Below are 13818 nucleotides of genomic sequence, written 5' to 3' on the forward strand. Positions count from 1 at the left end.
CTTGAGTGACTGAGCTGCCAGCCCAAGAATCCATTCGGCCCACAATGTCCATACTAGCCCTCTAGTCCCTTCAGCGCACAGCACCCATACTAGTGCCCCAGAAAGCCCGCCCCCCCACTGGCCACCAATATTGGAATTGGTGGAGAGGTGGAATATTGCGTTGGGGGACCAGCCCTCTCGTGTGATGCTGGGACCCAACGGATCCCACTTAGTCTAGTAATCTAATAAAGATTATGGAGACATGGTTGGAAGGGGTTCAAAGCAAGGACTTTTTAGGAAGGAAAGGCTGATGGGGATAGCTCTGCTAACAAGTTATATGGCGGTAACTCAATAAATAACGGGGTGTTTTTAAAAGAGCAGTACAATAATTATAGGGGACTTTAATTACTTTAGAGATACAGCATGGAAACAGGCCCTTTGGCCCACCAAGTCCATTCTGACCAGTGATCACCCTGTACACTAGCACAATCCTATATGCTAGGGATAATTTACAATGTTACAGAAGCCAATTAACCTACTAACCTGTACATCTTTTGAGTGTGGCAGGAAACTGGAACACCCGGAGGAAACCAATGTGGTTACAGGATGAACATACAAACTCTGTAAAAACTCGTTGTCAGAAACCCCGGCCTCTGGCGCTGTAAAGCAACACTTTACCACTGTGCCGCTCCATATTCTTCATGTAGATTGAGTTAATCAAGTTGGAAAGGGTAGCCAGGAGAATTAATTTGTAGAGTGCATTTGGATAATTTCCCAGATAAATATGTTATAAAGCAACCAAGGAACTGGCTTTCTTGCATCCAGTAATGGGTAATATGGCAGGTTTGATAAATTACCTATGGTTGAAAAATCCCCCAAGAAGTTATGATCCGAGCAAGGTAGAATATTGAATTCCATTTGTGAGGGAGTAACTTGGATCAGAAACAACTGTAAAATACACAAGGAACGGCTGATGCTGGAATCTTGAGCAAAACACAAAATGCTGGAGGAACTCAGTGGGTCAGGCAGCACCTGTCACTTATCCATTCATTTCACAGATGTTGCCAGGCCCGCTGAGTTCTACCAGCATTTTGTATGAAAAAACAATGGTGTTCGACTTAAATAAAGGGAGTTACAATGGCATGATGTCGAACTAGCTAAAATGGAGTGGGGAAGATAGAATAGTCGTAAGGAGTTTAACCATTTAAAATGTTAATTCATGACACTCGGCAAAAACATATCCCACATGGGAAGGAAAAACCTTGGGGGCGGAGGGGGTTGAACCCACCATAGTTAAGCCACGTGGTTAAGGAGGATATGAAGTTGAAAGAGAAAATGTAAAAAGAAGGCAAAAGTCAAAGTAAATCTGAAGACGTGGATAGTTTTAAAATTCAGCAAGGAAGAACAGAAAAGGTAATAAAGAGAGAGAAAGTAAATGATGGCAAACTTACGATGGATGTTAAAATAGATAATAAGAGTATGTTAATAATAAGTATATAGAAAGGAAGAGAGGGGTTCAGTTGAACATAGGCCCCTTTGAAAATTGTTATGGGGAACAAGGGAGTGGCAAAGGAGTTAAACAGATATTTTCCGTCAATCTATACTGAAAATGATATGATAAATATTCCAGTAAAACTGAATAATATTGGGTCAAAATAAAATGGCATTACTTGATATTTAGGCAAAATGATGGGGATAAAGCCTGATAACCATCCCTACCTCTCCTGGCCCACATGGCTTGTATGCCAAGAGTCGGGGGAAATGGATGGAGTGGTAGAATCTTCTAACAAACCCTCGATTCTGGAGAAGTGGATTGGGAACTGATGATCATATGTCCTTACTGAAAAATGGAGAGTTATCAAAAAAAACCTGCAGTATAATAACTTAGTAGTAGCACATATATTGTTGGATGAATGTTAAAATGGATTATTTGGGAATAGCATGTTTTGAAAGATATAACCTAATTATAATCTGGCTTTAAGAAGGGGAAATCATGTCTGAAAATATATATATCAACTTTTTGTGGAAGTGAGGACCAGGGTGAACAGAGGTAAACCAGGAGGAACTTGTATTTGGACTTAGAGTAAGTGTTCGACAAGGTGCTTCAGAAAAGATCAAAACACAAGATACAAGACTATGGTGTTGAAGGTGACCTAATGGGATGGATACAGGATTGGCTAACAGACAGGAAGCAATCCATTGGGATAAGGATGTCTTTTCTGGGAATGCAACTGTTTACTTGTTAACTATTAATGACTTGGAAAAAGGAAGAGAATGCCCAGTAACCAGATTTGCGTAAAACACAAACATAGGTGGGTAGGCAAGCTGTGAGAAGGTTCCAGTTTAGGGGAAGATATCGATAAATTTGGTGAATCAGCAACAGGTTGACAAATAGACATTTGATTTCTTGATTAGCAAGGGTGTCAAAGGGTTTGGGGAGAAGTCAGGAGAATGGGGTTGAATGCGAAAGATGGATGAGCCATGATTGAATGGCGGAATAGACTTGATGGGTCGAATGGCCTATTTCTGCTCCTATGACATGAACTTAAGGTATAATGTGGGAGAATCTGAGCTGGTTCATTTTGAAAGGAAAACCTAAAGAAAAGTTTCTTAAATGAAGAAAAGTTGCTGCAAAATATTTGGGGATGGTTATGCCTGGAACACAGACAACTTGCCACCAGAAGAGCAGGCAAAAGAGTAGGCTGATGAAATGTTGGCCATTATTTCAAGGGATTAGAGTATAAAAGTAATGTAGCACCAGGCACCGAGACCAGATCAAGATTATTGTTGTTTCCCAAATTTAAGGAAAGATATTTTTAATTGGAGGCATTTAGAGCAGGTTCACAAGAATGATCCCAGGTATGGATGGGTTGTCATAGGAGGAAGGTCATATGACAATGAGTAGAATTGGAATTTCGAAGAATGAGAAGCAATCTAAATGAAACATGTAAGATTCTCAACGGGCTACATAGGGTAGCTAGATTGATAACTGCTGAGAGAATGTTTCCTGCCTTGGGAAAAATCCAAAAACCAAGGACCATGTCTCAGAATAAGGGGTGTCCATTTAAGACAGAGAAGGAGAAGAATTTCTTCTTTGAGAAAGTTGTGAATCTATGAGAGAAAGTGTTTGAGAATAAGACGGAGATGGATTTCTAATCAGCAAGGGAATCAATGATTATGGAGGAAAGGCTTAAAGAATGTTGGATCACCTACAACCCTATTGAATAGCAGAATAAACTCAAGGGGCTGAAAGACCTATTCTCGTTCCTACTTATGGTTTCATGGACTCATTAATCATTGTTATAGTTCATTATTGCTGTCCAGAATAACATAAAAAGTGAAATCCAATATTTGAATCTACAGAGAACGACCCCGAAAATAATCACTAAGTTCAAAATAGAATTACATTATTGAATACTTTTGCAAATTATCCAGTAATGAATAATAAATTGTGGCTATGGATTAATAAATACATTTCTCTGGAATATTGTTAGTCTGATCATCAAGTGTAGCAGGTGCTTATTGTTTCTTTGACCCATTTTGAAAAGATAATCAAGCAATCCAAACAAACAATATACATAATTAATGTAATCTAACAATGGAGCGGGGGGGGGGGGGGGGGGGGGGGGGGGGTTGAATCACTTTATACAGCAAGCAGTTATTAGGAATTGTCACTCAAATTAAATAGGTGCCAATAATAATCTGGAAAATAACTACATTTTAATCTATTCTAACCAACAGTGGTAAAGATACATTTTAGCAAGTCTAAAGTATATACTTGATCTTCAAATTTATCAAAGTATCTAGCAATAAAGGCCATTCCTTTACCTGTCTACCTTCAGCTGATGGTTTACCTTCAGTTGATGGTCTGGTTGATGGTGAGAACTCAGCATTTCAGAATTATTTATAGGGATTCATACAGTGCTGTTTATGTTGAAGCTGTAATGGGAAGTCTATGGCCTCCCACCATTAAGGTCTTTTGATGAAGGGTCTTGACCCGAAACGTGATCTATTCCTTTTTTCCAGAGATGCTGCCTGAGCCGCTAAATTACTCCAGCATTTTGTGTCTATCTTTGATGTAGAAACATAGAAACATCGAAAATAGGTGCAGGAGTAGGCCATTCAGCCCTTTGAGCCAGCACCACCATTCAATATGATCATGGCTGATCATCCACAATCAGTACCCAGTTCCTGCTTTCCTGCTTTCACCCCATAGGGTCTTGACCTGAAACATCACCCATTCCTTCTCTCCAGAGATGCTGCCTGTCCCGCTTTTTGGGTCTTTCTTCTCCCCACATCCCTTGATTCCTTTAGCCCCAAGAGCTATACCCAACTCTCTCTTGAATACATCCAGGGAATTGGCCTCCACTGTCTTCTGTGGCAGAGAATTCCACAGATTCACAACTGTCTGGGTGAAAACGTTTTTCCTAATCTCAGTCTTAAATGGCCTACCCCTTATTCTTAAGTGGTGTAAACCAACATCTGCAGTTCTTTCTTACACATGAAGGCCTACAGATCATATTTTACAACTGACTGTTAGTAATGCCATCTCTCAACCAACCATGGAATGGGCAACCCCAGGGGAATAAAATTTTTTGTCTGCAATTAATAATACTTGCCCAGTCTTTTGACCAGCAGTAAAGATGCTTAACAGCCTGTGGAAAGTTGCACATGAGTATATTAGTTATATGTTTCATTATATTTTGATCTGCTTTCAGGTGCGTGAATGGCATTTGTGTGCCCATCAATGCCTTCTCATATAGCTGTAAGTGCCAGCTGGGTTTCAGAAATGTGCTGTGCGATGAGGAAGAGGAGCTGTTTAATCCTTGTCAGAACATCAAATGCAAACATGGAAAATGCAGGCTTTTGGCTCTGAGCCGGCCTTACTGTGAATGTAATAGTGGTTACACTGGAGAGAACTGTGACAAAGGTAAGAGCAGTTCACTGGAAATATCTTTCTGATGCTAGAGTGTAGATATGAGTATACTTTCTGAGATGCTGTGACTTCAATCTGCATTTACTTTTGACAGCCATGCCACTTGCTTTCATTGTATTTAAGTGTCTCCAAAGCATCTGAAAACAATTGAGGGAAAGCATTTTAAACTTTTTTGTGCCTATTTCCATCTCCTCATCCAAACATTATATACATTATAACATATAAAGCAGTTTGAGTGTTATTTGTAAGAAATGCTGACTAACCTATAGAATAAATGATCATCATCCAGTCATTGCATACCACACCTCACAAATCTGATGCATTTTGTTTCAGAATGTTTGCTCTTTGTTCTGTGGGAAAGAAACCTTCAATGGCATATTTTGTTCCCTGTTTTCAGTATATTGGCAGTAAATGACATTTAGCTGTAATATGCTGGATATTAAGCATAATTCTTTGTATTGGTGTGTGCCTCAATTTATTTTTTAAATGTTAATGACCTTTCATTAAATTAATTTGAAAGCTCTTCTTTGAAGTAGGGTTCATTTTTCAGCTTTAACCTCACTGCTGTTTATCTCATTTTTAACATTTCTGTATCTTCTTGGACTGAGCAGCCAAATCCAATGATTCTGCACTAAACCCTAGTACAAACTCCACCTCTGACCTCTCAACTTCAACTGACCAATCACAGCACCTCTTGCAGGTGAGACGAATGGGAAAAGGGATGATTGCTTGCGCTCTCTCTCTCTCTCTCTCTCTCTCTCTCTCTTTTTCTTAAAAACCTGTTTGAATCCAATACAATCTCTTCCCCTCGTAGTTCTGACACACACCTTGCCTGCCCTTTTTGCTTGTACAATATGATTTTCTTTCTCCATCGGTGTAACTGTAAAGCATGCAGCCATTGTACTGACAATTATTCCAATGTCTTGCTAATTCATGTTTTCATACCAGATGACTGAAAACACTTTGTATAAAACTAAACATAGAACATAGAAAATAGGAGTAGGAGTAGGCCATTTGGCCCTTCGAGCCTGCACCATCATTCAATATGATCATGGCTGATCATCCAACTCAGTATCCTGCACCTGCCCTCTCTCCATACCCCTGATACATTTAGCCACAAGGGCCACATCTAACTCCGTCTTAAATATAGCCAATGAACTGGCCTCAACTACCTTCTGTGGCAGAGAATTCCAGAGATTCACCACTCTGTGTGTGAAAAATGTATTTCTCATCTCGGTCCTAAATGATTTCCCCCTTATCCTTAAACTATGACCCCTTGTTCTGGACTTCCCCAACATCGGGAACAATCTTCCTGCATCTATCCTGTCCAACCCCTTAAGAATGTTGTAAGTTTCTATAAGATCACCCCTCAATCTTCTAAATTCTAGCGAGTACAAGCCAAGTCTATCCAGTCTTTCTTCATATGAAAGTCCTGACATCCCAGGAATCAGTCTGGTGAACCTTCTCTGTACTCCCTCTATGGCAAGAATGTCTTTCCTCAGATTAGGAGACCAAAACTGTACGCAATACTCCAGGTGTGGTCTCACCAAGACCCTGTACAACTGCAGTAGACCCTCCCTGCTCCTATACTCAAATCCTTTTGCTATGAAATATGTATAAAGTTACCAAAATTGATCTTTTTTTAATCCCAAGGAAAATTCCAGGGTTAAGTAATTTATGCTTTCATTTTTGATTGTACATTAGAAATAATAACATTAATATTTTTAAGAATCATGTATTTAACAAACTGTATTCAGTTTCTACTTAGAATAAATTTTTGCCATATACAAAATATAATAATCTGGGTGTTGGAAGTGCAATTTTCAAGAGAAATGTGTTATGCATTTTGATCCCTCAAATGAATAAAGGTTTACATGTAACAGAGTTTGAACAAGTGGAACAAACTAGGCATAAAATAATTTTTGCTTGATATCTTGACTCTATTAATAAGTGTGCTGATAAATAATTTTGTACTTTATTAGTATTTTTTTTATTACACAAGTACACGGTATGTGTATGTAGGCACATGGAACTGCAGATGCTGCTGATTTACAAAATAAGACACCGTGTACTAGAGTAACTCAGATAGTTAGGCAGATCTCTAGAGAACATGGATTGGTGATGTTTCAGATTGGGCCCCTTGTTCAGACTGATTGGAGTGGGTGAGGAAAGCTGAAAGCATGGCCGGGTGGGACAAAGCCTGGCAAGTGATAGGTGGATACAGGTGGGGGGGGGGGAGATTGGCAGATAGTTGGACAAAGTCCAGAGATGAAAAAGTGTGAAATAAAGAGGTAAAATCATTAATTTGTGGGCATGTTAGGTTCCAAAATGTCTTCTTTACTCATCAGGGAGTTAATTGTATGAACAATAGTTGACAGTTTTACACAAAACCAAACAAAGATGAATTATATTGGAGCCACATTCCATTTTCCACAATATGGATAGAGCCTCCATGTGACCCATAAATTCTATAGTGGTAATTTATAAATCTTATACTTCTATAGAAAGTTGCCAAATATGAAAAATGTGGTAACATTGCACGCAATGCCAGTTCCATGGATTCTCTGGCATCTTACAACAGTGATGTTGTCGTACAGGCTAAAAGCCCTGTCTCATTCCAAGAGCTCTCACGAGTTTGCCCTGATTTGAACTCTGAGATTTATGGTAATGGTCACTCGTCGGTACTCGGGGCTCTCGTGGACATTTTTCAACATGTTGAAAAATCTTCACGAGTCTTCCTGTGCTTACCTGCCGTTAGCGAGTCTTCCCGTGTACCTGCTGTTAGCGTTACGAGCCGCTAAGAGACGTCCCCGAGTTCCGACGTACCCGCTATGTACATTCTCCGTGCTTAATTAAGGCTTAATTAGGAATGAGAAAATAGATTATGAAAGAAAACTGGCAGGGAACATAAAAACTGACTGCAAAAGTTTTTATAGATATGTGAAGAGAAAAAGATTAGTTAAAACAAGTGTAGGTCCCTTGCAGTCAGAAACAGGTGAATTGATCATGGGGAATTGAATTGACCAATTGAATAACTACTTTGGTTCTGTCTTCACTAAGGAAGACATAAATAATCTGCCGGAAATAGCAGGGGACCGCGGGTCAAATGAGATGGAGGAACTGAGTGAAATCCAGGTTAGCCGGGAAGTGGTGTTAGGTAAATTGAATGGATTAAAGGCCGATAAATCCCCAGGGCCAGATAGGCTGCATCCCAGAGTACTTAAAGAAGTAGCCCCAGAAATTGTGGATGCATTAGTGATAATTTTTCAGAACTCCTTGGATTCTGGAGTAGTTCCTGAGGATTGGAGGGTAGCTAATGTAACCCCACTTTTTAAAAAGGGTGGGAGAGAGAAAACGGGGAATTACAGATCAGTTAGTCTAACATCGGTAGTGGGGAAACTGCTAGAGTCAGTTATTAAAGATGGGATAGCAGCACATTTGGAAAGTGGTGAAATCATTGAACAAAGTCAGCATGGATTTATGAAGGGTAAATCATGTCTGTCAAATCTTATAGAATTTTTCGAGGATGTAACTAGTAGAGTGGATAAGGGAGAACCAGTGGATGTGTTATATCTGGACTTTCAGAAGACTTTCGACAAGGTCCCACATAAGAGATTAGTATACAAACTTAAAGCACACGGTATTGGGGGTTCAGTATTGATATGAATAGAGAACTGGCTGGCAAACAGGAAGCAAAGAGTAGGAGTTAACGGGTCCTTTTCACAATGGCAGGCAGTGACTAGTGGGGTACCGCAAGGCTCAGTGCTGGGACCACAGCTATTTACAATATATATTAATGATTTGGACGAGGGAATTGAATGCAACATCTCCAAGTTTGCGGATGGCACTAAGCTGGGGGGCAGTGTTAGCTGTGAGGAGGATGCTAGGATAGGTGACTTGGATAGGCTGGGTGAGTGGGCAAATGCATGGCAGATGCAGTATAATGTGGATAAATGTGAGGTTATCCACTTTGGTGGCAAAAACAGGAAAGTAGACTATTATCTGAATGGTGGCCGATTAGGAAAAGGGGAGATGCAACGAGACCTGGGTGTATGGTACACCAGTCATTGGAAGTAGGCATGCAGGTGCAGTAGGCTGTGAAGAAAGCAAATGGTATGTTAGCATTCATAGCAAAAGGATTTGAGTATAGGATCAGGGAGGTTCTACTGCAGTTGTACAGGGTCTTGGTGAGACCACACCTGGAGTATTGCGCACAGTTTTGGTCTCCTAATCTGAGGAAAGACATTCTTGCCATAAAGGGAGTACAGAGTAGGTTCACCAGACTGATTCCTGGGATGTCAGGACTTTCATATGAAGAAAGACTGGATAGACTCGGCTTGTACTCGCTAGAATTTAGAAGATTGAGGGGGGATCTTATAGAAACTTACAAAATTCTTAAGGGGTTGGACAGGATAGATGCAGGAAGATTGTTCCCGATGTTGGGGAAGTCCAGGACAAGGGATCACAGTTTAAGGATAAAGGGGAAATCTTTTAGGACCGAGATGAGAAAAACATTTTTCACACACAGAGTGGTGAATCTCTGGAACTCGCTGCCACAGAAGGTAGTTGAGGCCAGTTCATTGGCTATATTTAAGAGGGAGTTAAATGTGGCCCTTGTGGCTAAAGGGATCAGGGGGTATGGAGAGAAGGCAGGTACAGGATACTGAGTTGGTTGATCAGCTATGATCATATTGAATGGCGGTGCAGGCTCGAAGGGCCGAATGGCCTACTCCTGCACCTATTTTCTATGTTTTCTATGTTTCTATGTTACCACAAGTTAGATTTTTTTTAAACTCGGGAGAGTTCTTGGAATGATCTCGTACCGTGGGACAGGGCTTTTAGGAACCATTCATAATAATGGACTTTAAACAGCAGTTTATAGAAAAAGAAAGGAACAGATTTCCGATTAACATTCCAAGCAGTGTCCACATAATCTAGGCTGGGCATACACTGGACTGGACTAATATAGACAAATGAAATGAAGATAGAATTTATTAAAGAAACGTTTGAGGATACAATCACAAAAAATATTATTTTTTCGGAAGTATGAAAAGTAAGGGGAAATATTAAACCATGTGTGTAAAATTTGGGTATCAAGGCATTGATGTTGTTAAACAGCAATCACAGCGTTGCTCATTGGAACATTGTGTTCTATATTAATTAACCTACCAAGCAGCACAATAGATTGTGGGAGGAAACCTGCACTCCCAGAGGAAACCCACGTGGTTACAGGCAAACATGCAAATTTCATGCACCAGAGGTCAGGATTGTAAAATGTAACAAATGTAATCATGCAACTTTCCACAGGCCATAAAGCATCTCACTGCTGGTCAAAAGACTGGGCAAGTAATATTAATTGCAGACAAGAATGTTTATTCCCCTGGGGTTGTCCATCCCATGGTTGCTTGAGAGATGGCATAACTAACAGTCAGTTGTAAAATTTGATCTGAAGGCCTTCATGTTTAGTAAGGAACTGCAGATGCTGGTTTACACGGAGGCCTGACACAAAATGCTGGAGTAACTCAGCGGGTCAGGCAGCATCTCTGGAGAAAAGAATTAGGTGACATTTTGGGTTGCTGTGAAGCAGGCGGCTTTGCAACATGTGCCACTGTCTCCTCCCCTTCACCCCCAAAAAGTCACATTGACCGCAGTTTCTGGCTTCCTCTGCTTAATTGCCCGTGAGCCTGCACCAGATGTTGCAGTTAGTTTTCCTGCATTATGAATCTGGATGAATAATAAGGACAGACTCGTTATGGGAGATTTCACTTATTGTTTTAGAAGACACAAATATCTTACCTTTTGTTTCTCTTTCGAACTTGCAAGATGGAAATCATTTGCCCACGACCTAATGAGGCCTAAAGATTTAAGTGTATTTACGACTGGAGAAAGTAAACATGGAACTAAAATGTTGTATTTACCACAAAGTAAATCAAAAATGATGGCTGTTCCATCCTCTTTTCCAGAAATCTCCTGTCGAGGGGAACGCATCCGAGATTACTACCAGAAACAGCAAGGCTACGCCGCGTGCCAGACAGCCAAAAAGGTCTCGCGGTTAGACTGCCGCGGTGGATGTGACAACGGGCAGTGCTGCGGACCTCTGAGAAGCAAGCGGCGGAAATACAGTTTTGAATGCACTGACGGCTCTTCATTTGTGGAGGAGGTGGAGAAGATTGTGAAATGCGGCTGCTCACACTGCTCTTTCTAAAAGCTTCAAACGCTTGCCCCTTTCCAACACAATGTGCGCCTGGTGACTGTGTGGGACATATGTTGCTTTCGTGCTGGAGATATTTGAATTATATTGTAAAATACAGAACAGACTTATTTTTATTATCAGAAAATGACTATTTTCTTCATTTACAAAAAAACATTTCAAGTCCTTTTGACTGAAAGTTATTGCAAAACTCACAAAATTATCTGCCAGAAGCCAAACTGGATTTCGACTTTTCCTGACTCAGCATGAGGAAACTCTCTATCATTTGACATCTGGCGGACATGAGAAAAAGAGAAATCTATAGCAGGATTGTGCCACTGAAGAAGATGTCTGCACGACTTTGAAACAGCATCATGTATTTAACTGTGCTATGAGGAAATGAAACAAAGGATGTGCACCAATGAAGAAGACGTGGAGCTTCCGCTGTCATTTTATATCTTGATTAAGTGAACAGCAGTTTTTCTTTTCCCCGATATAATGTATACGTTAGCATAATCGAGCTTACAAAGTGTTTTAGCAAGCCTTGTTTCCAGTATTAATTCTTTGTAATATAACTATAAATGGGGGACTATACAACAGATAGAGAATTGATGTATGGATTACTTAGTTGGATAAAGTTTTGTGGTTTTCTTTTGAAATGAGTTTATGCAGTATTCAAAATATCATTAAGAAGTATTTATTGTATCAAGAAAAACTTGTACCTAACTTTGCTAGAACTTCTCTTTCACTCCATTTTTGAATCTTTAATATATATTAATTTATATTTCGTCCTCATATTTTTGTATGTTAAAAAAAAGATTGCAGTTTTTTTTATTTGGGGGGGAATAGAGTAACTAACATTCTAGCATGTCCACTCGGGGTGAATTGTCTTGTTAACTTTTTGATCAGTTGTGTCTCCTGTACTTTTGACCAATGACATTGCTTTGGTTTACAAAGCCTGGGAAATAACCTCAGCCTAACGGTGTCAGATGTAACGATCCAGTGCATATTTTGTGAAATTCTGCTGAATTTGTACGTTTACCAGTGAAATAATGATCTCCTTGACAAACTCCACTTTTGTTATAGAAGTGATTTATTTTCCAACATGCAACTCGCATCCTCCCTGCCCCCATCCAAAATTGCTTGTCCACTGAACTTTGACAAAGATAAATGAAACCATATGCTACATCACCTGGAAAATGGACGGGTTGTTGCAAATCAGGATATTATTCGGAGTTCCTTAGCTTTCTGTCTGATTGTAAAATTCGGAGTGTCTCCTCTTCTTGACTATTTAAAGTATATGCCAGCCCTCTGTTCTTCCATGTAACCAGTTGCTGCCAAACCTCAGATTTAGAATTCTTAGTTGGACTGCACTCTTCGCAAATTATAGACACAGATGCCTATGTAAATACAATTAAGATTTCCTTCTTTTCGATTTGGTGAGATATACATATCGATCATTTTCAATATTATCTCCAATGCATGTAGTTTAACTTGGATATTAATTTCCATCTAGTTTACCTTCGTACATATTGAATGGTGTGGTAAACCGATCAAGGCAGGTAGTGTCCTACTCGATGGGTGAAAGGAAATATACCTTGATGCACTGGTTAGTTTAGCAGTTAAAGAACAATAAAGCACAGGAACAAGCCCTTCATTCCACACTACCGCACATGATGCCAAGCTAAACTAATTTCATCTGCCTGTAGATGATCTGAATCCTTCCATTTCCTGCAAGTCTGTGTACCTATCTAAAATCCCTTAAATACCACTACCGTATCTGCTTGCACCACCACCCCTGGCAATGCGTTCTAGACACCCATCACCCTCTACGTTAAAAAAACTTGCCCTGCACATCTCCTTAAAACGTTGTCCCTCTCACCTCAAAGCTATGCCCTCTAACATTTCCACCCTGGGGGAAAAGGCTGTAAGTTCAACCAGCTCAAAGGAAAAAGCATCAGAGAAATTCAACCTAATTTGTTCACCTGTTGGTCATCACTCAGAATCTAGAAAAATATTTTCTTCCTGGGGAGGACCCAACCAGCAAATTGGATCTGGCATCTTTTTGTTGTCTTGGATGACTACCTACAAAGTTTGTTTTTAATTAAGTTTTTATAGTTAGGATCTAACCCTGAAAGTTAAAACCCTTTCTCCCTCATTGCACAGTTGGCTTGCAGGATTTGCAGGTTCTTATGTCTATTTGGTATTTCTCGGTAATTAAGAGCTACAAAACAAGCTGGTTTGATATTTTTTAAGTTGCTCCTTGGCTCCATTCATGATAAATGTTGGGCTAGTCATTCTTTGTTTGACTAGCCCTTAGCTGCAATTGGGGTTCTAGTGCTAATATTGGATGGGATGGTTGCTGCAGCAAAGGGCAGAAGTTTTGCAAGGGTGATTGGTTTTTAGCAGTGCAGGATTTAACCTGACTGGGAACTTCAAATGTGTTGCCTTTCGCTATATCTGCCATTTGGGCTGGAGGAGGAAGAAAGGGCAGAGAGTTCAGGCAGCTGGCATAAGTGGGTGTTAGGAGGAAAAAGCACGCCTTACACCCTGCCAGGGCTGCCAATATTGGGTGAGAGCTGAGAGTGAGAAATTGCAAGAGAGCGCAGTGACCAAGCCCGAGGGAGCATAGCGACCAATGGGTGGGTGGGTGTGGAAGGGGGTTGTCCCCCCCCTCCTACGGTAGGGAGCTTTTGCATTTTTCAGCTAGAAA

The 13818-nt window shown here is 40.3% G+C and overlaps 1 protein-coding gene across 5 annotated transcripts in view; it reads left to right on the top strand.

The window, feature by feature from the left end:
• slit2 (slit guidance ligand 2) overlaps positions 1–12179 on the top strand; it is a 413834-nt gene extending 401655 nt beyond the window's left edge. For 4 of the 5 annotated variants that reach the window (XM_033026245.1, XM_033026264.1, XM_033026255.1 and 1 more), the window contains 2 exons: positions 4698–4909; positions 10879–12179. In XM_033026245.1, coding sequence (XP_032882136.1) covers positions 4698–4909; positions 10879–11120 — 454 coding nt within the window. In that variant the 3' untranslated portion in view covers positions 11121–12179. Of the gene's footprint in view, positions 1–4697; positions 4910–5526; positions 5616–10878 lie in introns of all 5 variants that reach the window. The other variant, XM_033026283.1, reaches the window with a different exon arrangement.
• Positions 12180–13818: the final 1639 nt, after the last annotated feature.

This window comes from Amblyraja radiata, chromosome 1 (assembly GCF_010909765.2).
Source record: "Amblyraja radiata isolate CabotCenter1 chromosome 1, sAmbRad1.1.pri, whole genome shotgun sequence".
Taxonomy (NCBI): domain Eukaryota; kingdom Metazoa; phylum Chordata; class Chondrichthyes; order Rajiformes; family Rajidae; genus Amblyraja; species Amblyraja radiata.